This window comes from Penaeus chinensis, chromosome 38, assembly GCF_019202785.1.
Source record: "Penaeus chinensis breed Huanghai No. 1 chromosome 38, ASM1920278v2, whole genome shotgun sequence".
Classification (NCBI taxonomy): domain Eukaryota; kingdom Metazoa; phylum Arthropoda; class Malacostraca; order Decapoda; family Penaeidae; genus Penaeus; species Penaeus chinensis.
In genome coordinates this window covers 24,459,589-24,482,838 of record NC_061856.1, presented here as the reverse complement: position 1 = coordinate 24,482,838, position 23,250 = coordinate 24,459,589, and the positions used below count along the sequence as shown (strand labels likewise).

The following is a 23,250-nucleotide window of genomic DNA, read 5'->3' as shown; positions in this document are numbered from 1 at the left end:
CCCATCTCTAGTTCCTCACGACAGGTTTGATCGATCTGCCCAAGCCATGACCTTCTCGGTCGTCCCACAGGCCTCCTCCATCCAGGGTTGTCTCGGACAGAGACAACCTGATGGGCAGGATCATCCTGTGGGAGTTGAGCCAAGTGGCCATATAGCCTGAGTTGGCGATCATGGATTGTGCAAGTAACAGGTCCTGTACCGGTCTCACGGTGCAGCCGTTGGTTGGACACATGGTCCCGCCAACTGTACCCCAGGATCTGTTACAAAAGGCATCAAGACGAGATTCCAGAGCACAAGATAGTGTCCAAGTTTCACTACCATAGAGTAAAACTGGCAGTATCAGGGCCTTGAAAACACATAACTTGGTCCTTCTGCACAGGTACCGACATCTCCAAATACTCTTGTTGAGAGATTTCATGACCCCTGCTGCCAGGCCAATCCGTCTACTGACTTCTTGGTCTGACAGCCAAGAGTCGTGAACTGCACTACCGAGGTATATAAAGCTCTTTGTGACTTTGATGTTTTCACCGCAAGCACGTACCGACTGGACAGGGTCTCCTAGCAGGCCCCCAAAATCCTGGATCTTGGTCTTGGTCCAGGAGACCTCTAGCCCCAGGGGCTTCATTCCTAAGTGCATCAAGAGCCGCCACTAGGGTTTCCAGAGATTCAGAGAGCATGGCAACATCATCAGCAAAGTCAAGGTCTGTAACATTGATATTGCCCAGAGTTGCTCCACAGTGACTTTGGACAGTAGCTCTACCCAGTATCCAATCCATGCAAGTGTTGAAAAGTGTTGGTGCAAGAACACAGCCTTGCCTCACACCTGAACTAACAGGGAAGAAGCTCGACAGGCTCCCTCCACACTTTACAGCACTTTCAGTGCCAGTATACAGGTTTGCTATTAGTCCAATAATCCTTGTTGTAATTCCTCTTAGTCTCAGGATCTCCCAGAGAGATTCGCAATGCACCGTGTCAAACGCCTTCTTGAGGTCGATGTAGGCTGCGAGCAGCCCACGTCCGAACTCACGACGGCGCTCTATAATGATTCGAAGCGCCAGGATGCGGTCTATTGTGGACTTACCAGGAGTGAATCCAGATTGCTCCGGCCTTTGCTGCCTCAACAGGTGGTCCCTGATACGTCTCAGTAAGATGTGAGCGAGTACCTTGCCTGGTACACTGAGTAGTGTAATACCTCGGTGATTGCTGCAGTCCCACCGATCCCCTTTCCCCTTCCAGAGAGGGATGACCACACCCCTCAGCAGGTCAGGGGGAAAGGTACCAGGCAGACAGGACTGCATGCAAGCCCCTTGCCATAGGTTCTCCACCAGCCTTTAACAATTCGGCTGGGATGCCACAAACACCTGCTGCTTTACCACTCTTCAGCTTGGAGATCGCCCCCCTGATTTCGGTCAGGGAGGGTGGATCCTCGCTGATGGGTGGGTCTGGCAGAGGAGTCTCAACATTACCCGCATCCATGTTAACTGTTGGTGGATCAACCTTATACAACTGCTCAAAATACTCAGCCCAACGCACACGCACCCCAACAGGATCTGAGCGGACTGCAGTCGTCTGTGAGGAGGGCTTGGAGTTCAGCTTTCTCAGGGCTTGGTAGGCAGGACGAAGGTCATTTACTAGGAAATGGCTTTCGACCTCCTCTGCAAGATTACTGATAAACTGTTCCTTATCCTTTCTCAACAGTGACCTAGTCCTACGCACCAGAGAGCGGTGCAAGTTGCGATCCCCTGACAATCGAGCCGCACGAAAAGCATCTGTGGCTTCCAATGTCTCCTGCGAGAGGGAATTCTGTCTTGTTCTTGGGCGTTCACCAATGGATTCCTGAGCTGCATCAAGCGTTTCACGCTTGAAGGTATCCCACATAAGAACAGGGTCTGTAAGACCCTCGAGTGATGTGAGACGACCAGAGATAGCCTCGGCAAACCCCCGGGTACACTCGTCCTCCCTCAATCTGTCCAAATGAAACACCATAGGGTGTTCATTTGGGCGACGGGGGGTTCTAAAGTGGACCCGGAGAGTAGCCACAACTAATCTATGATCAGCTCCACAGAACTCAGCGCTTCGATACACCCTGCAGTTCTGGAGGATCCTCCACCGAGTGCTAACGAGGATGTGGTCGATCTCCTTGGCCACACTACCCGTACCGCTGTACCAAGTCCAACGATGCGGGCCAGAACGCTGATACCAGGAGCCAGAAATCCTCAATTTCTAGGACCTAGCAAAGTCACGGAAACGGAGGCTATTCTCGCTGCCAGCCTCAGCTCCTGAGCCATGAGGACCGACAGACATCTCGTAGCCAGTTCGATCTGGTTCTGTTAAGTTAAGTCAAACTTATCAGAACCAGAGGTCCCAATCTCTTTAGCTCACCAACTTCATTATGAAGCTTCATATTGTTCCCTGATCACTATATGTTTATTTTATAAACAAGATGTAATAAATACTCCTTCAGTGAGTATTGCAAATAATGAAAAATATATAATTAACAACTAAGCACTTTGATACAACCTCCTTTGCCTGGCATAGTTCCTGTATTTTATTCCAAATCATATGCTCCCAATCCCCCAATCCAATCTTTAAAACATGCTATCATAATAAATAGTTGGTTGCAGCACTGTGGTTGGTAAGGTGTGGCAACTTCCTTAGCTGGACATTACTGATGTATATTTTGCCCTTCTACATTATATTCACCATGATTCTTAACCTGCTAATCAAATCTTAGAACATAATTCTGGGTCAAGATGCAACATCCCAAGGAAATGTGCTTTCACTTCAACCTGGAAATTTACATAAGCGAAGGCCACATGTAGATTAATGACACTCAGTCTAAGCCGTTGGGTTGAAAACAGATAAAAAGTGATGAACTGAAGATTTAAAATTACATTTTGTACTGAAATAGTTGACATCCTTAGTGGTAAGGAGATTTTGGAGGACTATCTATAAAGGGCACCAATATTTAGTTGGAGATTGGGGAGGGTTACTTGTGAGTTATCATTCCTACAGTATTCCCTTTACTTTGCTACAATTGTATCGATATGGATTAATCGCAGAATCCAGCTGCAGCCAATCACGACCTTTGTAAAGCAGGTAAAAACGACCCCATCAGTTCCCAAAACCAGGGATTATATAGCAATTGTATTTTCACTGTTGTGGGATTCATGTCAAACAAATTCAAATTCATAACAATACCATCAATTACAGTATGAAGGATCCATGAACATTCTTACACCCTAGTTAGTTATCAGCCTTTTAATTAGTCCCCTCCATCCTTTGGTTAATAATGGTTAATGGTTAAAAGCAAAATAAATGTGCTAGACATCTAAGGTCATGTAGCACTATAGTAAATGGTAGTGAAGGGTGGTTGAGTTAGTGATTAGTTGTCAAAGTTGGGCAAAGGAATTGACGAGTAAATGGGTTAAGGTTGGGTAAGGTAATGTATAGGGGTTAGATCAAGTTAAGGATGTATATGCATTTGAGGAATGAAAACAGGTTGTCAAAGCAGAAAGTGTGAGAAGTTGTGGGAGGGATCACGAAAAATCGGTCCCATTTGGCTGAGCTAAATAGATTATATAAGAATTTTGTAGAGATGGGGGTAGTAGAAGGACGGGGGCATGTGGAAGAGGGTGTAGTGTTGAGGGAGGTAGTGTTATGGGGAGGTGGACAATAAGGTTGTAAGGTAGTAATAAGGGAGGATGGGGTAGTTGATGAAGAAGGTTGTGGGGGTATAGTTGTTGAAGTTGAGCATGTTGGGAGTAGAAATGTCTCCTGGGGTGTTGATTAGGGTGGATACTGTACTAGTCGGCATTGAGGAGGGGGTATTAGTTGTAGTGTTCAGAGCCGTGGTCAAAGGAGAGCTTGGGGTCAGGGAATCGGGCGAGTTTGAATTGGTGGAGCTATTTGATGAAGAGGCAAGCCTCATTGCCTCTAATAATGGTATGGTTAATGGTTAATGGTTATTCATTGTTGGCCATGATAAGCCTGGAGTATGTTGGGGAGAGAAACGGTCCACCTCTCAGGGTCGCTTGAGGGGTAAGGGCTAGACAACTAAAGCAGGGGAATACCGTGCCCATGGCTCCCTCAGGCCGTTCAGGACTGGCACAAAGTCAGCCTTTCATCCTTTCAGCACGGCTCTCACACCTTAGGAAGTGGATAGTAGAAGGGGTTGGTGAAGGGACAGAAAGGAAAAAGTAGGAGGGGGAAAAAAAGACCATGCAAAATTTGTTGAGTCGTGGGCTGAGTCCCAAGGTTGGGGAGTTCCCCAGCATTGGGTCCCAGTCTCCGCCTCCTAAGCCCCCCCACGACAACAACGGGCAAGGGATTGGGGGGGTCCATCCTTTGAGGTTCATACTAAACAAGAACTAGATAAACTCTAGTCCATCTAATTTATTTGAAGTCTACATGAGTCGCTCCTAACCCAGTCTTCCCCTGACCAACCCAACTCAACCCAACCTAACAGTACTTAACTTTACCGGAAATAATATGTACCGCACCAGATGACAGAGCATAGAACTTAAAGTTGAACTACATCACCCAGACATACCTAGATACTGCACGAAACAGCTTCCAGTCAGTGACAGTGGTTCCAGGACTAGAATCCGAAGTGGCCCAAGACCGCCTGTGAACTGTTTGAACTGAAGTACAGCTTCTTGGCAGAATTGGACAGCAGTCCATTGACTTGAGGTCAGTTGACCTTCACTTTGTGATCCTTCCAGTCCTCTTTCCTTTTATCTGATGAGGCGGTTGCCGTGTGCCCTCTTCTTGTGGTTTATATGCCAACGTTCATCGATGTTAGCCTCTTTCTCTTTCGCTAAATCATCCTTTCTATCATATTCTTATCCTTTCCCTCTCCCACTGTCTTCCCCTCCCTGGCAATGGGTCTTTTCTTTCACCTTTGACTTGACTTGAGGTTAATCAGTCAGTGCCATAGAACAATGTACAGCAGAACTCCAACTCCCACTCCCCGGAATTGATGTCACATCATATAAGGACTTACCTCATGGCTTTCCTCCTTCGTCATCACCTTTGCTCCCCTCTGAAGATTGCCATATTATACCAGCTTATAAAGGAAAACTAAAACTTATCTCAGGGCACCACATTTACATTAAAGATAAAGAAGTGAAGAAGGTGCAAATGAAAGGACTGTGCCACCTGAGTTCACAACGTTGCTTGGAGAACTGAGAGGTTGACTGCCTGCTGTCCGAGACGAAGTTGCCAGCAATAAGCACAGCAGAACGGATCATAGACATAGTAGATAACTTCTATGACCAAACGGAAAACAGCTGGGCAAACCTGCTGATGGTAATTACGTTAATGAGGGTTCTCCTATGGCCGTGACAGCATGCAGGTGGTAGGGCAGCGAGTAACAACTCAACACCCCAGGGCAGTTTCCATACATCTAATAAAACACATATGAAAGTACAGCTAGACCTGCTGCGGACTGACAACTCTCTCGAAGGATGGCACTGCGGCTTCGCCCAACATCTCCCTACATGTCCTGAATTAACTCACCGTGACTGCAAAAGGGCAAAAGGAACAGTGCCAACAATCTCTCAACAGGGAGCACCATTTTACAAGGAAAAAAAAAACAACCAGCAGAAAGATGATCTATGAGTGATGATGGTTACAGTGTGTGTTGGGGAATTTGAAGGGGAAGGAGCTAGGGGATGAGATAAGGAATGAGAGGGGGAAAGTAGTGGAGGATCTGGGAAAGGGCATAGTTGTAACATAAGGAATTCACGTGTATATCCAGAGGGAGTGGAAGGGATAGAGGGGATGGATTAATGTCGATGGAGCTAGGGGGGGGGGGGCTGTGTTGGGAAGAAGTAGGAGGAAGGGGTGTAGGGGGAAATATGAGTAGGAGGAGGATGGATATCGGCAGTCACTTTGAGTGTGGAGGGAGCGGGAGTTGTGAAATTTGAGGGTGGATGAGGGGTTTTGGTGTCAGTTTGGGACTCAGGTAGATGCAGTAGAGATTAGGGCATCTGGATGTAGAATGGCAAAAGAATTTGACTGAGGAAGGTAGGAGGTAAAAGTGGGGAAGTAAGATGTAGGAGGGACAGGTATAAGGGAGGGTGTAGGAACATCTTGGGAGGGAGGGGAGGAACAGAGTGAGCGACATTACTGGAGAAGGGTGTAAGAGAAAAACCTTGTCTACGAGCTTCCTGTCTGGCTTCACGCAGAGTGAGACTAAGTCAGAATCTGAGAGTTATTACCTCAGACTCAAACGTGTAGGTGGAGCAGCCCCTGTAAAATATATTATGGGAGCTGCCACAGTTGGTACATGTGCATGACTGTGTAGAGCTGTTTGATCAAGTATGGCCAGGTTAAGCACATAGAGGGTATAGGGCTTTGGAATGGCAGTGTTTGGCAGCATGTCCTAAACGCCAACAATTTTGACACTGACGGGGAGGAGGTTGATGTGGTCGGACAGGGAGGGATTCTCCATCAATGTAAACATTAAAGGGAAGGTCATGGCTATGGAAAGTAATTTTGGCAATATTGTTGGGGTTCTTATGATGACCTTTAGGAGGAATGGAGTAGCACTGTACTGATACCACATCATAATCCGTGAGGCAGGCGAGTAAGTCTTCTCCACAGTTTGACCAATTTTTGTTAGAAATAGGGCAGTTTGCTGGGGAGAAAGAGACAGTTCTGGTACAAGTATTGAGGGTTGGATGAGGTTCTTCAGAAATGGGGTTGCCAGAGAGATCAGTTAGAGTTGATAATGCTATAGCTTGGTTTCCAGATGTAACTGTGGCGAGACAAGAACGATCAGGTCGGATACGGAATGAGACTTTGCTGACTTGTTTTTGGAGACATTGATGGAAGAGAAGTGTTGTCAAAGTAAAGAGCTGTGGGTGGGGGAGGGGGTTCACGAAAAATCGGTCCTATTTGGCTGGGCTAAATACAGTATTTAAGATATTTGTTGAGATGGGGGTAATGGGACAGGGCGTGTGGAAGAGGGAGTAGTGTTGAGGGAGGTATTATTAGGGAGAGGTAGACAATAAGGTTTTAAAGTAGTAATAAAGGAGGATGAGGTGATTGATGAAGGTTGTGGGGGTAGTTGACTTGGGTGAATAATGTATTAGTAGGTATTGAGGAGGGTAGTAGTTAGTGTTCTGAGTCGTGGTCAAAGGAGAGCCTGGGGTCGGGGAACTGGGAGAGTTTGAGTTGGTGGGGCTATTTGATGATGGGGCAAGCCTCATTGCCCCTAACAAGGGTACATCTTCATAATTGGTCATGGTAAGCCTAGATTATGTAGGGGAGAGTAACAGTCCATCATGGTCTCCTTGAGGGGTAAGGGCTAGACAACTAAAACAGGAGAATAAGTCATCCTTTCATCCTTTCAGCACGGCTCTCACACCTTATTAAGTGGTAGTAGAAGGGGTTGGAGAAGGGATGGAAACAAAAAAGCAGGAGGGAAAAAAATGAGGGCTGAGGCCCAAGGCAGGGGAGTTCCCCAGCATTGGGTCCTAGTCTCCGCCTCCTAAACCCCCCCACCCTCCTCCACAACAACAATGAGCAAGGGATTGGGGGGGTAATGGGGAAGGAAGAGGGAATGGTGATGCACATGGAGGAGAGGATGGGGTGGTTTTTGGGAGAGTGGGAGGAAGAGGGGTAGGGGGAACCTGAGGAGGAGCAAGATGGATATCAGCAAATACTTTGAATGTAGAGCAAATTGGAATAGAGGTATTGGAGGGTGGAGCCAAAAAGGGCATTCAAAAGGTTTGCAGAGGTGGAAGCAGTAGAAGGACAAGGGCGGAAGGAAGATGGGGTGGTATGGAGAGAGGGAGTACTGTTGGGAGGAAGACAATGAAGACTGTGCAGTAGATGGAGTGGATGATGTTGGGAGAGAGGAAGGGGTGTATTCTGGAGGTTGAGTAATGACCTGGGTAGATGATTCAGAATGTATAGAGTCAACAGCAAACACTGAGGATGGGATATTAGTATCTGCGGTCAGAGCCGTGATCAAAGGAGAAGCAGGAGTCAGGAAATCAATGAAATCAAATTTAGATAGGCTAGTTCATGAAGGGGCAAGTCATAATGCCTGTGATAAGGGTAAAAAATCTTCATCATTGGTCATGGTGACCCTGAAATAGATGGGAAGCGGAAACAGTGTATCCCTCTGGGTCCCAATGAGGGGTAAGGGCTAGGCAAGTAACCAAGTGAATGGCATGCCCATGGCTCCTGGAGACTGTTCACGACTGCCACAAAGCCAGCTTTTCATCTTATCGAGCACAGCTCTTGCAACTTAGGAAGTGGACAGAAGGGGATGAAGAAGAGAGGGAAAAGGAAAGGAGGAGAAAAAAAGACCATGCAAAATGAATTGAGGCAAGAGCTGAGGTCCAAGGTAGGAGCGATCGCCTATGACAACTAGCAAGGGATGAGGGGGGCCAAGGTAGGGGATATTTCCCAATTGAGTCTCAGTCTCCATCTCCTAAGCCCAACTTCCCTATGACAACAATGGGCAAGGATTGGGGGTCCATGAGTAGGTTAATAAGGACCTTTGGATCAGGAAAATGATTTTGATTTGAGATTGGCATGCCTATAAATCTAAAGCTGGGGTTTCTTGCGTAGCACCCTGCATGCTCTGTACCTAGGGCCTCCAAACTATTCTCGAGTAAAGTAGAAATATTTATGGTTAGTACTTTATGCAAATGTATGCTTATTCTCATTATTTTTTTTATTATATGAATAGACTTGATGCATATTAGTGAATAAAGATGTTTTCTCTTTTTCCCCTGCCCCCATTTGGTACCTATCCCTCTATGGTTTCAATACAAACCAAAGAATGGTTAATGGTTAATGGTTAAAAGCAAAATAAATGTGCTAGACATCTAAGGTCATGTAGCACTATAGTAAATGGTAGTGAAGGGTGGTTGAGTTAGTGATTAGTTGTCAAAGTTGGGCAAAGGAATTGACGAGTAAATGGGTTAAGGGTTAAGGTTGGGTAAGGTAATGTATAGGGGTTAGATCAAGTTAAGGATGTATATGCATTTGAGGAATGAAAACAGGTTGTCAAAGCAGAAAGTGTGAGAAGTTGTGGGAGGGATCACGAAAAATCGGTCCCATTTGGCTGAGCTAAATAGATTATATAAGAATTTTGTAGAGATGGGGGTAGTAGAAGGACGGGGGCATGTGGAAGAGGGAGTAGTGTTGAGGGAGGTAGTGTTATGGGGAGGTGGACAATAAGGTTGTAAGGTAGTAATAAGGGAGGATGGGGTAGTTGATGAAGAAGGTTGTGGGGGTATAGTTGTTGAAGTTGAGCATGTTGGGAGTAGAAATGTCTCCTGGGGTGTTGATTAGGGTGGATACTGTACTAGTCGGCATTGAGGAGGGGGTATTAGTTGTAGTGTTCAGAGCCGTGGTCAAAGGAGAGCCTGGGGTCAGGGAATCGGCCGAGTTTGAATTGGTGGAGCTATTTGATGAAGAGGCAAGCTCATTGCCTCTAATAATGGTATGGTTAATGGTTAAAGGTTATTCATTGTTGGCCATGATAAGCCTGGAGTATGTTGGGGAGAGAAACGGTCCACCCCTCAGGGTCGCTTGAGGGGTAAGGGCTAGACAACTAAAGCAGGGGAATACCGTGCCCATGGCTCCCTCAGGCCGTTCAGGACTGGCACAAAGTCAGCCTTTCATCCTTTCAGCACGGCTCTCACACCTTAGGAAGTGGATAGTAGAAGGGGTTGGTGAAGGGACAGAAAGGAAAAAGTAGGAGGGGGAAAAAAAGACCATGCAAAATTTGTTGAGTCGAGGGATGAGTCTCAAGGTTGGGGAGTTCCCCAGCATTGGGTCCCAGTCGCCACCTCCTAAGCCCCCCCACGACAACAACGGGCAAGGGATTGGGGGGGACAAACCAAAGAAATAAGACCTTAAACAGGCATACCAGGATTTTTAGGCCAAAAATACAAAAAATTAAGGTTTATAACAAATGTGATGTTTCTCTAGCACTGAAATATGTGTAATTAAATCCAGCTGTTTTATCTGCTGGCATTCCCAAGAGAAATCTGCCCAAAAAGTACTATTCAACTTATTCTCACAGAAGCTAGTTTGTGAAAGAGGTTATGATCATACAGCAACTAATGAAAAGGAACGGGGATTAGTGAATGATCCCACAGGTCTATATTAACAATTTTACAGGAAGATTCAGAAGATCTGACCAAAACATAAGAGAGCAATAAATTCTCAACTCTGTCACTGCTTAGGCAGTCACACAAACTTGATTATACTTGCAATATGTTCATCAGCATGACCAGAGAATAGAGGAAATACCATAAAATGGATGAGAAAACAGCCATTTTCTCAAGATGTAGCTGTTTAACTACCTATAATATCCCTTGGACTCAGATTTTCCCATATTTTTCAACTTTTTAAAAATGTGCTTTCCTGTTACAAACTTTTTTTCTTTCTTTCTTATTTACTTTATTACTAATTGGCATAATGTAATAAAAAAAATCTTATTTTCTTTTATCTATACAGAAAGGTTATTGGGGAGACTAACAAATCTGGATTCAGCTACTTTTCTAGCAAAAATACGTCAGCTTTTTAATAATATCCCCAGGTCTGAATATTTATAATTGTGTAATATTTCAACTACAACTCAGTTTATAGTATTTATGCTTTTTGCTACCTCTTACAGGTATGACACTCTACATTTGCTGGTGATGGTACTTAAAGCAGGCAAGTTTTAAAATAAAATAGTCAGTGAACTTCATAAATTTTCCCTCACCCTATCATGATTACAAATCTAGTTATCCTCACAATGCACTGACAAAACATAAAACTTCCATAAACAAATTCTTTTGTTTTTAAATATATACATTTTTTTTTTTTGTCTCAACTGCATAATGCAAGTAGGCTACCTAAAAAAGTTAGTGTCTGAAATATTAAAATGAAGATGCCATAAAAATAAGTGTGTATTAGTTACATATTGTTTATTAAATATATTTAATCCTTGGAAGCTATAGGTTTTATTTCTTAATTGCAAGCTTAAAAATATACATGCTGATTCCTAGAAAAGCAGCTAAATCTATGAACTGACTATGTATACTCAGTACAGCTCCTGTACACTTTGTAAGCACAACTGTTTGATAATAAATTTCTGCATTTGACCCAAATAAAAATACCAAATTGCATGACTTGCACTCTAGGAATATTCTTTATTTACAGAGTGAGAGGTGCAAAAGAGCTACCTCTGAATCATGAAATCATTAAGAAATACTAGCAAACCGTAAACACATTTTTCTCAAAATAATACACTCTGTATATAATCCTGGCTTTACAGCAGCCACACAAAGAGGAAAATAACAACAGGTCAGTTCAAAATTTTCTTGTTAATTAACGATGAAGGGAAAGAGGAATATGTACAGATGAAAGTTAATTCACAAAAATAGATAAAATTACATATTGGCAAGAGATTAATTACTCAGTTATTGTGGAATTACAGCAGTTCACAACGACACACATTTGGAACGATGATCCTTCACTCTCCTAGTGTAAAAAAAAAAAAAGAATAAAAAAAAAAAAAAAAAAATACAGATTTGTAGAACAGCCTGGAATCCGAACAACTTGTATGAGAAAGAGCATTTTGAACCTTCTGGAAGAACCTTTTGTCAGCTTTTTTCTGCAGTGGTTGAATTGTTCCATTACTACTAAATACGCACAATGTTTATCTTTTGTTTACAGCAGCAGCAAATATAATACTTTCAAATTTAACTATATAAATAAGCATATAAATATGAGTTTATGAACTTTTAATGAACACCACAGTATTACTGCTTCTATTATCGACCAAACATAGGAATGTTAGATGCCATAGTATTAATATTTCTTTACAAGTACACAAAATCTTACTTCACTTCCTTCATGTTACCGCTGCAAAACAGCAACAACAGGAAGGTCAACTAATTAACAGTTTTAATCCAAAAATATCTAATGGTTACTTCATTGAAATATAGGTATTAGATCAGCATCAGCTTCTGAAATGCTACGGGAAAAGTAGCTGATTATAAGTCTGACTTTGAAATGATTATCTTGACCACAGCAATATTGGATGGAAGAGCAGCATGGCAACTTTATTCATATAATGATGCATTCTGATGTGAAAGAAAAGAATGTGCTTTTTATAAAGAAAGAAGGAAAAAGAAGAAATCTTATAACCATGAATGTGGCATGGCCACATGGCACATGCGTATACAATTCTCATTAAATGATCCATTCTTGCTTTAGTGCTTGGGACTTCAGATACTGACTAAGTAAAAGATTTGTTCCCATGATAACTGCACAACTGCTATGAATGAACTATCAGTGACTGCTGCCTTTGCTGATATGTCGTCTGTACTGAAGCAATAAGATAATATTGCCTCTTTTAAGCCAAAGAGAAAACACAAGCAGCTGCTGCTATAAATAGCAACTCCTAGAATAATATTAATCACCCTCTATTCTCTCTCTCTTTCCTTATAACATCAGCAACCTATTAAAAAATGTAACTATTATTTATAATGACACTGTAAAGATAAATTCACCTACTTGCCAAGTTATTAACATATGACCTAATAAATGCAATAGATATCTGAACCATGAGCTGGATACAAGGTAAACACTGCAATAATTCTGTACAACACATAAGGGGGTAGTTTGCTTTGCCTCTGTGCATGTGGAATCACTTTTAAATATATTTCATAAGAATTATAAACTGCCTATATAAAGGGCCTAGGGAAGAATCTATACAAGGTTTTTATTAGTCCTCTCAAGCAAAAAGAAAAGAAACAATTTTATCCTAAAAATCAAGTGCATCACTTTTACTTCGGCCTTTGCTGAAATTATCTAAATCTTGAAAGCTACAAATGCAAAGCCACAAAAATATAGTATATTTTTTTTCTTTTCTAATGAAGAAAAGCTAATCCTGAATATTTTTTTCTCTCTTTTCTCCTGTCGTTTCATACAAAACTACCAAGATTCTCTACAAATTACATCAAAGACACAATAAGAATAACAACAACAACAAAAATAATAATAATTAAACAACAATTTAAAAAATCAGCCTTAGCATCTGATCTATAACTCAAGCTTAACATCATAGAACCTGTATTCACTGCAACAACATGAATCCTCTATTTGGAAGACACAGGGAAATAACTAAGCTCCTGGACATGGGGGCAAAAGGATTTATACCACAAAGTACTAATAGTTTCTCTCTTTTTTTTTTTAATCTCTTTTTTTTTTGTTAGTGGGACTAACTGGTTACAACAAAACACTCGAGGGGAAGAGGCTTCATAACAGTTACAATTTTTTGTCACGTACTGTTAACCAAAATGGAAGCTGAGGGGAACACAAAGTAGCCTAGAGTACTCTCAACCTGAGTCTGAAATACAGGATCAAACCAACTGCATGTCAGTCAGCTAAGTGTTCTAAAAACTGGAATTACTTTCCTGAATTCTGGTCTTAATTTAGGTATCCCCCTTGTTTTTGAGGAGTAACAAATTTAATAATCAACAGTTTATTAGCAGGTAACCCTTACAATGAAAAAATATCCTCAGATTTCAAAAAACATTGTCTTTTTGTATAAAAGCAGAGCTAAGTATGCATCTGGAAGATTCAGAACAGCTTTCCATGTCATGCTGTCAGCAATCCTGCTAAAACACACTCAGGCTCAGACAACAGTGACTTGGCAGCACGCACACAGGCAACAGTTATAAAATATCTTTTAATTTAGGCAAGCATTTCTATGATACTCCTCTAAGACATTACTTTGTAAAGCACCTAGCACACTGTATTGAGATAGCTCCAGAAAGGCGTAACCTTAAAGGCACAATAACACGTAAAATTTTGGTCATATTACATGCCAATACCATCTTGTAATTCGGATGCCACTAAGTGCTTCCAAAATGTATATATACATACAAATCATCCCCTAAAGTACTTTAAACTGCTTTTCATGGACTTTCTTGCCCACTGGGGTTAATACAGAAAAGAAAATAGATGAAATGAATGCTAAGTATACAAACAATTTGTCTAATGTAATTCATACCGAGAATTTAGAACTTGTCTCTCAAAACTTCCTTTTCCAAAGTAAAACACATAAGCTATCTCTTACAAGTACTGCTTACAAAAGCCAATACTATGCTATTACTCCTTTGACTTCCTTTGCTTGAAGTATGACTTCCTCTGTGAGTATTACTGCCGAACAATCCATAAATGCTTACTTGAGCAAAAAATTGCAAACGTATATTGCTCTTATATTCACTTCAGTCTAGCCCCATTTTGCATGAGTGTTGCATCATAACATATCACATTTATAGCATAATCAGCCAAACTTCTATAATGATATACTTTTTATTTATGCTTTTTGACATAGGATCCCAAGAGCACCAATTCAATCCATTCCCAATCAACTCCCAGTGACAGATTTATAAAATCGAAGCCTAACAAAAGTTTTCCGAAGAGCTCCCCTTATTCACACAGTCTGAAGCTGTACGAGTCCATTCTCTTCATAAAGGCACCACCACAGGCCTCATTGTAGCTTACCAGCATACCCCGGTTGCAAAAAAATAAATATATCACCTCAATCATCAATGACTGCTTTCTATGAGCACCAATGTATTCCTCAACATCCATCATTTTATCTTACAATAATATATGCAATACATAAATTCTGCTTTTGTTCTTGTTCTTGTTAACGATCACATTTACAATCACATTGTTATTATAGAACAAATAGAAATCAATAATACCACTAACTCAAATATGCATATACTTAACAATTTATGGAATCGAATCCATCTGCTATTCTTACACTAATCCACCAAGTAAGTTCTGGGGACTCATCACGTATTTCTAACAATCACATGCCAAAATAATAATTAATGCTTCTAGTCCCCATCCGTAAAAAGATTAATAAATGCAAACACTCTCCTCGTTATTTTGTAAGTTCTTGTCTGGGTTGGCCACACAGAACTTTATGGACAAAACTATTTCCATTTTGCATACTGGGATACATATACAACATTCTGCATAGAGAATGTATTTATAACTTGAGAAATAAACTGTGCTGTATTACTACAGGAACATCAGAATAGACAGAGACTACATATCTAATAGGTACATGACCCTATCAGCTTTTACAGTTCCCAAAACAGTCACAAAGCTGCAGGGAAAGATATATAATCATGAAAATAATAAACATAAAAACCTTTGGTTTTTGCCTATATAAACTATAACAGTTTTATGTTCAGAATTATGACCCTCAGGCCAATGTACAGGAGCAGGTAAAGGAACGAGACCCATGTCATCGTGACGTTCTTCAGACCAGAATGAATCTGGCACTCTCCCATTGTGGGAAATCCTCATCTGCGTTGAACTACAGGTCGTGAGCACGTAATATTCACTGGAAGTGTGTCACTAAAAGCTTTGCAGCTTTGGCAATGTCATATGCACACTGGATTACCTGCTGTGTCACAAACTTTGGGTCAAGAGTGTGCGAGTGTGAGGAGAGGTGGCCACGACATTCATTCTGCAGCCGGCCAGCACTGCTCACCAGCTGGCGCAGTGCTCCCTGCACCCCAGTAGAGCACCGAGTCTGTGAGAGAAAAGCCATGTTCAGAAAGATGTCATGTTTGCTTAATCTAAGGGGAAAAAAAAATATAACTATAAAGTATTCAAAATTTAATAAGAATGAACTTCCTTGTCAGTATGTCCGATATATTCAAAACGATTATCTCAAGCTGAAAGAAAAATATTACAAGCCGGTAAATTAACTTTGCAAAGCTACTTAATTCAATTCAGGGTAGCATAAGAAGCACAGGAGCCAAAATTTTTCCATGTGGTACATGACTGCAGCAAACATAGGCTAGGAATCGAACTTTACATTACATGATGGTATTCATATAACCTTCTAACACAAGTGAACTCCTGAAAATCAAATTAAACCTGAAAACAGTTACAAAGAAATAAATAAAATACCTTTCATCAATAAAATCATGTATAAAATAACCAAACAACTTTTATAGTACAACAGAATCCAATAATACATAATGGAGACAGAAAGTAATACAAAAGTAAAATAAGAAGTCTGGCAGATGTGCAAGCAAACAGTTGGTCTAGACTGAAGACATAACGTACTAATAAGCATTGGAAGCTTTCCTCTGCACTCTATCGCAGGATTAGAGCAAATCTGCTGCAGCAACTACTAGAACTGTGCGGTCTAGTGACACGGACTTTCACTTAATTTAGCTGAGGGATGAATGTCTTTAACACAACTTTGCTGCCTCACCTTTTAAAAAATTCCTTGAGTCCTCTAAACTTATTTTGATTTTCCTGTTTGTAAATATATGCATTAAAATCAGAAAAAACAAAACATCAAAACATATCTTCCTCGTACATTCTACTTTTCTACGAGTTGACTACTATAGATACAGGGAAAGACAAACAATCAGAAGAAGAGAGTTCACATGAAACAAGTGTAGCTATGAAGAGATTCAGGTGGAAGGAGATTCCAATTCTGTGTTATTATGCCTGTGACATTCCGCTGCAAACAAAATGAAAAAGGAATGTAACAGTCCGAAATATCACAATGAGCGCAGAATGAGTTTTTTTTAATGCTCTCTTTTCTCTTTTCATTAAACTGATTTCGAAGATAAAGTAAGAGAAGGAGGTAAAGGAGAGACAAAAAAATATGAATATGTGCTGAAAAGAAAGGTTTCTGCTCATCTGTACAACCGACTGTCTAGGAACCATCATCAGGTTCTGAGTGTTATTTAGCCACGTCACTATGAAGCAAATAACTTTCTCTACGAAGCAATGAAGGAAAGTAACACTCTGCCATCTATCTGTCTAAGTCTGATTACATAACCCTCAACAGACAGAGCAAAACCAATTTATGAGGGAAAATATAATAAATAAGAAGTCATAACAGAAAACAACAAAACTTTTTTTCAAATACTCTAACAGCACAAAGCAAATAATTCAAATCAGTTTGTTTTATATGAAATGCCAACCTGGTTTTGGATAAAGGTTGAACAGGACAAGGAACTTTCAACTCCTACAATTTACAGATAATTTACATATATTTTTGCATGTCATATAAAAAAGTTATTCTCTCCACTGCCCAACTTTTAGAGGAGGAGGAGATGAAGTAAGAAGATAAGGACTGAATCAAAGGAAGGAAGAAAAGAGAAAAGAAGAAAAGAATCTGAGCAAGAAAAAAAAGGAGGGGAAAAAAAACTATACATACTGCAATAAGCTGCCCCCCCCCCCCCCCCCACACACACAAATCCATATCAAACCTTTTCACTAAATAATAGTACAGACAACCAGCTAATCAACCAACCAACCAACCAAACAAATGAAAAAACAAAAAAAAAACAAAAAAAAAACAAATACCTACAACACTACCCTATGCAAAGAAAATCCCGGAGCCAAGGACTCTGCAAGTGACCGTTTGTATTCATATTGATGAAATTTTATCCCCCCGTTGGTCTGCTAAACACAGGAACTTCCTTTTGGGTACCAAGCACGTTTTTTATTTTTTTTTTATTCTGTAATAAAGCTCTGTATAAAATAATTGTAACTCTAGAAACAATTTTTGGGGGAGGGGGGTGGGATTTTCCCATGAGGCTTTCTCTCTCTACTGCCTATGTACCTTTGGGAAGATTGAATCCATGTCAAGAACGGCTGAATGGATTTGGTCGGCACATGGAACAAAGGAGTCCTGCCGACCCTCTTGGGCTGATATGAGCAACTCTTGTATCCTCTTTGTGATAACTTCTGTCTTTCTTACAACCTAAGGGAAAAAAGGCATATTAATATAAAGCAATTCCTCCTTGACAAATGGATTCTGCCCTGGAGAGCATAACATTAAGTCCAGCTAAAGGTTGTGATATTCTTTTACATAACAAGTATTCATTTGTTCTCCTTAAAAAAAAATCCTATTTAATAATGACTAAATTTCTTTGAGAAACACAAACCATAAGTACCTTAATACCTACTAAAAAGTCTATGCATTAATTGCAAAATACAAACCTCAAAACCTTCATGAATAACAAATGTGTTTACATACTTCCTCCTGAGTTGGTAAGGACGTGTAGGTAGGATTCAGGGGTGTGGTTTCCGTGGGTTCCAGACTAGGACTTCCAGTGCGAGTGTTGTCATATTCCCCAGATCCACGCTGTAACAAGGCAACATCTGTATAGTAGCTACTGTCTTCACTAAAAACTTCTAGGAATGTGTTCATATGCAGTAGCAAATAAAAAAACAACAATGATAAGAAAAGTGAGAGAGAAAGAAAAGGGAGGGATGGGAAAAGTTAAGTTATGTATAGAATTGTGGAAGGTGGAAGTTTGAGAGAGGAAGATGGAATAATGGTGAAAAGAAAGCAAGTAGAATAGTGGGAAAGAGGAAAGGGGGAAGGAAATAGAGAAGACAAAATGTGAAAGGTTGAGAGATGGGGCAGCGAGGGGAATGGAAGGGAGGGCTCTATGAAAAGGCAGTCCTAAAAGATATTTACCATAGTATTCAGCTGATAAGATGTTGTCCTTGTTTGGTCCATGTGATGGGAGGTCCCAACAGAACCGGGGAGACCTTGACGTTGTTCAAACATGCTGAAGGGTCTCTGGGCTGGACCTCTACCGGTTCGCAAACTCACCTAGAATATATCAATTTTTGTCATGCCTTCAAAGTCTTCTATTGCTCAATTAAGACAGGATTTCCCTTAAAGATTGCAAATTCATATTGCTCCCTAGAACTTTTTCTCCATTCTAAACTATCAGGTGGTGACACAGTAGGAGTAGCCAATAAAAATATAAAGTAGCAAGTATTTAATACTTTTCTCATGTAATTTTCCAAAATGTATTAACCCAGAACTGATGGGCATGGCATTCATGTATATGTCATGCCCACTTTGAATTTACTTTATCAATTGTTTTTACACACAGATGGCTCCACTTGTACGAAGTCACACGGGAGCCAGTTACGAGTGCTACTTGTCTCCCTGTTTACCCTTTTCCTTGCTTTTCAAAAATATTTAATGTTATCTTATATTGCACACTACTAATGTCAATAACATTATAGCAGTGGTAATGTCTATAATAATAATAACACCATCAAAATTGATAGAATTAGTAAATTAAAGGAAAGGTGAAATCAGGTAAGGTCACAAGGTCTACTAATTGACTCCTTTGTGGCTAAGCACTAGCAGAGCCATCCATGTGCAGAAACATTTTACAAAAAAATCTAAAATGAGACAGCATTTTCCCATCAACATTGAGATATGAGATATGAATTCCAAGGAATTATTGATACCGTGTAAAATAAATTCTAATTGCAATTATGGCAAAAACAAACAAACATAAAACATTAGCCATTATTACTTTACAAATGCTTCACCATAATATTGCCAAGACTAAAACTGGTAAGTAAAGAAGCTTTAGTCCATAACATAGGATTTTAGACCTCTGTTTCCATGACAAATAAAATCTTTAAAAGAAAACAAGAATGGGAACAGAATCCACTTCACCTAAAATCTCAAGAAGGGCATACTGGTAATAGCCAAAACAGGGTTCAAAATTCTTACAAGATATAAAAAAAAAAAGATAAAATAATAACAAATAATCAAAATGAAATGAAAATTCACGAGCAACATTAACAACAGCATCTTACCACAATATTGTAAGCCTAGCAGCACAGTGAGGGACAATACAGTTAGTTACATTTGTCAATTTTACCTTCACCTCAAAATTGACAGCTTACCCATTCGCGTGAAAATATTTATATGCTTTTACTACTTTCTTTCTTTTAACAAAACATCACACCCCTGAACAGAATACATGCTACACCTACAGTCAACCACTAATCGGTTCACTAATACATATATACTACAATACGATCTTTTCAGCCAAATTATCCAATACTTCATTCATCACCAGCCCGTCAACCGACTGCCAGCCAGCCTCCGCAACGTACCTGTGGGTCAACATCTCCATTGTGCAGACTCTGGGTCATGGTGGTGGAGAGGGGGAGGAGAGGGGGAGGGGGCGTGACCACGTGAGAGGTCGCGGGGAGCAAAGGCCCACACATACTCCCACTCCCATACAGCGACCGCAGACTCATGTTCTCTTCCCGCAAACTTTTTACCTGGCATAAAAACATGATATTCAAAATACGTCATGATTTGTTATTGCATGTACATGTATGTATGTGTGTGTGTGTGTGTGTGTGTGTGTGTGTGTGTGTGTGTGTGTGTGTGTGTGTGTGTGTGTGTGTGTGTGTGTGTGTGTGTGTGTGCGCACGCACACATGTGCATATGCATGTTTTCTTTTTCTTTTTCAATAAAGAATTATTCACCAAGCTAAATATATTATGCCATTTACCTTGTTCATTGAGCGTAACAAAAGGAAGACAGGGCCAGAGAAGAACCTTTTGAAAAACCCTTAAAACTAAAAGCACTTCTCCCGTTAACAAGCAAATACTAAGAACTGTAAAAAATATAAAAAAACAAATAATCATCTTTGCTAAAATAAGATGTGCTGTTCTCTTTTCATCCCATAATGAAGGGGAAATAGAAAAACAAAGAAAAAACACAAATAAAGCAAACAAGCAATTATAAATAGGCAATGAGACAAAAAAGAAGAATAGATGACAAAGGAAACTACAAGAAAGATGAAAGGCAAGGCAAGAGAAGAATAGCACAGAAAGTAGAAAGAGCAAAAAAAGAAACAAGAAAAAGAAGAAAATGTATATAAATATTCTGTGTGTGTGTGTGTGTGTGTGTGTGTGTGTGTGTGTGTGTGTGTGTGTGTGTGTGTGTGTGTGTGTGTGTGTGTGTGTGTGTGTGTGTGTGTGTGTGTGTGTGTGTGTACGTGTGTGTGTGTGTATACGTGTGTGTGTGTGTGTGTGTGTATACGTGTGTGTGTGTGTGTGTATACGTGTTTGTAAGGGTATGCATATACGTGTATATAGAGAAGAATGTGTGCTTGTGTATATATCTAAAATTAAATAAGAATTTTTAAAATCTTGCAAGCAGACACCCAGATTCCCTCGAGAACTCCTACAAGGCTAGTTAGTGGTTCATGCCTCCTGCAAATTTTCCATTCAGCAGAGAAACCCCGGGTGCCAACAGCGAAACTACTTGAGGTGAATTTTTAAGTACAAAACGGGTTTAAAAAGAATGAAAAATGTATTCTATGGCTGAGTATCAGTCATTGTGAAAGAACATTAGAAACTTGAATAATGCTATCAAGCTTTATATCTACAAGAATCTATCTATCTATCCAGCTATATATTTATCTATTTCAATGTATTTCTATGGAAATGCATATTAATCTCAATCTATTTGGTTAACTGTATTTGCAGTAGTGTGTGTGTGTGTGTGTGTGTGTGTGTGTGTGTGTGTGTGTGTGTGTGTGTGTGTGTGTGTGTGTGTGTGTGTGTGTGTGTGTGTGTGCGCGCGCGCGCGCATGTCTATGTATAGAAATTTATAGACTGGAAGACATTTGTTGGTTGATATATAATCGTCGATATACTTACATTTCAGTATGGAAAGTATAAATATCTTCTATCCAGCATTCATCTTACAAGTAAAACTCATATAAGAGCAAAGACACATGCATATACGCCCTATGTGAGGGAGGGTTTAAAAGAGAACAGCACTGCTCTGAATTCCGAACGTGAAGTGCAGGCATCCCATAACCAAGGAACTGTCTACCCGTCTACTCGTCTGCATCTTCACATTTATAGAACATGCACCAAAAATAGGTAAATAAATAAACAATTTAGAGGAATTACTTTTAAACAAGGCAAGCACCATATCATGTTTTACCTCCAGGTATGTGTTACTGAACATACAGTTTAAACATTTAACCCCATTACATGAAAAATCTACTCGAAAAAGAAAGAACACTAACTTTGCGCTGAGGCGATGTAGACTGGAGATACAATCGCTCACGGATCAGTTTACGCACCTATAGAAAGCAAGAATCATATTATGACCAAAGGGGAAAGCAAAGGCATGCACACCTCCAACTCTCATAAGAAGCCGGGAAATTGTTGAGGCAGTGAAGGCCAAGCTACCACACCAGTCGAAGGGACACACTACCATGCCTCAAGAGCTTAGGGTTTACAACACCACCAAAAAACCTTCAAATTCCCAAAATCAATTCAGATGTTAATGGTACTTTCTTTTGGTGAACACTTAGGTGATTCCTGGGAGAGGGTAAGAAATTGAAGTGAAGTATATCTATTAGAATTGACTCATTTTTTCCTATTGGTTCCTACAGGTCAAGTTACTACTAGTGAAGATAATTAAATATCTTAATCAAAAGATACTACACTCTAAAGGGATGACCAAAACTCTACTGCTACCTTTTCCAAATGTCTTTTACAGCAGTTATCAAACTAAAGATCAAAGTTATTATATGATTCTTTACATCTTAAATGAAAAATAATGAAAGTGTAGTTTTGTGCTCCATTGCTAGATACTACACTAAACACGCAAAAAGATAAATTGACAAAGTTTTCCATATCATTTACTCAATCTCCATTTCTCATCATCAAATATAATCAAAGCACTGCACAGAGTTTTCTTTGTACATGACTAATTTCTTGTGACAATGTAAAAGTTCTCTTATATACACACATTCTTTTTTCCCTTAAATCCACCAGTAGATCAATGCTTTATATCTAATCCAGTATAGGTAGCTGCTACAATCATCTCATGACTGTTAGAATATGAATATTATCAATGCCATTATCATAATCTGGGATCACAATTTCCATCCTTAATTTCAAAGAATTTCTTGATCAATCTGCCGACTGTTTAGTTGACATGGGTCAAATTGATGAACTAATGAAGGCAAATATAACAGGATTATAAATCAAATTCCTGGTGTTAACTTCCCTACTATTACCATTTTTCAACAAACTTTTCTGGCTTAATTTATAGGGCAGTGCCAATTCCCAAGCTGAATCAGGTACTCAGGTTGGAAAATTCATTGGTGCCATCTGCTTCCTCAGGAAGCCATATTCAATGTACTTGGTAAAATGAAACAACTTATTTTTATACAAAATTAAATTAATGAAAAAATAATAATTAGAAGAAATGCGTTGTAACAATAATAAACAATGAAATAATATTTTTCCCCTTTTTCCTCAAGATAAACTTCATTAACCTCTACGATCCAGGTGACGTGGCTATCACGTTATAAAAATTTGGCTTGAGGGCGGGTGATGTGACCATGTCATCACAGG

The 23,250-nt window shown here is 40.1% G+C and overlaps 1 protein-coding gene across 2 annotated transcripts in view; it reads right to left on the bottom strand.

Moving 5' to 3' along the window:
* Nucleotides 1-11,329: 11,329 nt before the first annotated feature.
* The window catches only part of LOC125045784 (ARF GTPase-activating protein GIT2-like), a 32,658-nt gene continuing 20,737 nt past the window's right edge, over nt 11,330-23,250 (bottom strand). The window contains exons 11-16 of one of the 2 annotated variants that reach the window (XM_047643225.1): nt 21,909-21,965; nt 19,969-20,139; nt 18,515-18,652; nt 18,068-18,175; nt 17,651-17,791; nt 11,330-15,589 (exon numbers count right to left, since the gene is read on the bottom strand). In XM_047643225.1, coding sequence (XP_047499181.1) covers nt 15,395-15,589; nt 17,651-17,791; nt 18,068-18,175; nt 18,515-18,652; nt 19,969-20,139; nt 21,909-21,965 — 810 coding nt within the window. In that variant the 3' untranslated portion in view covers nt 11,330-15,394. The remainder of the gene's footprint in view (nt 15,590-17,650; nt 17,792-18,067; nt 18,176-18,514; nt 18,653-19,968; nt 20,140-21,908; nt 21,966-23,250) is intronic. The other variant, XM_047643228.1, reaches the window with a different exon arrangement.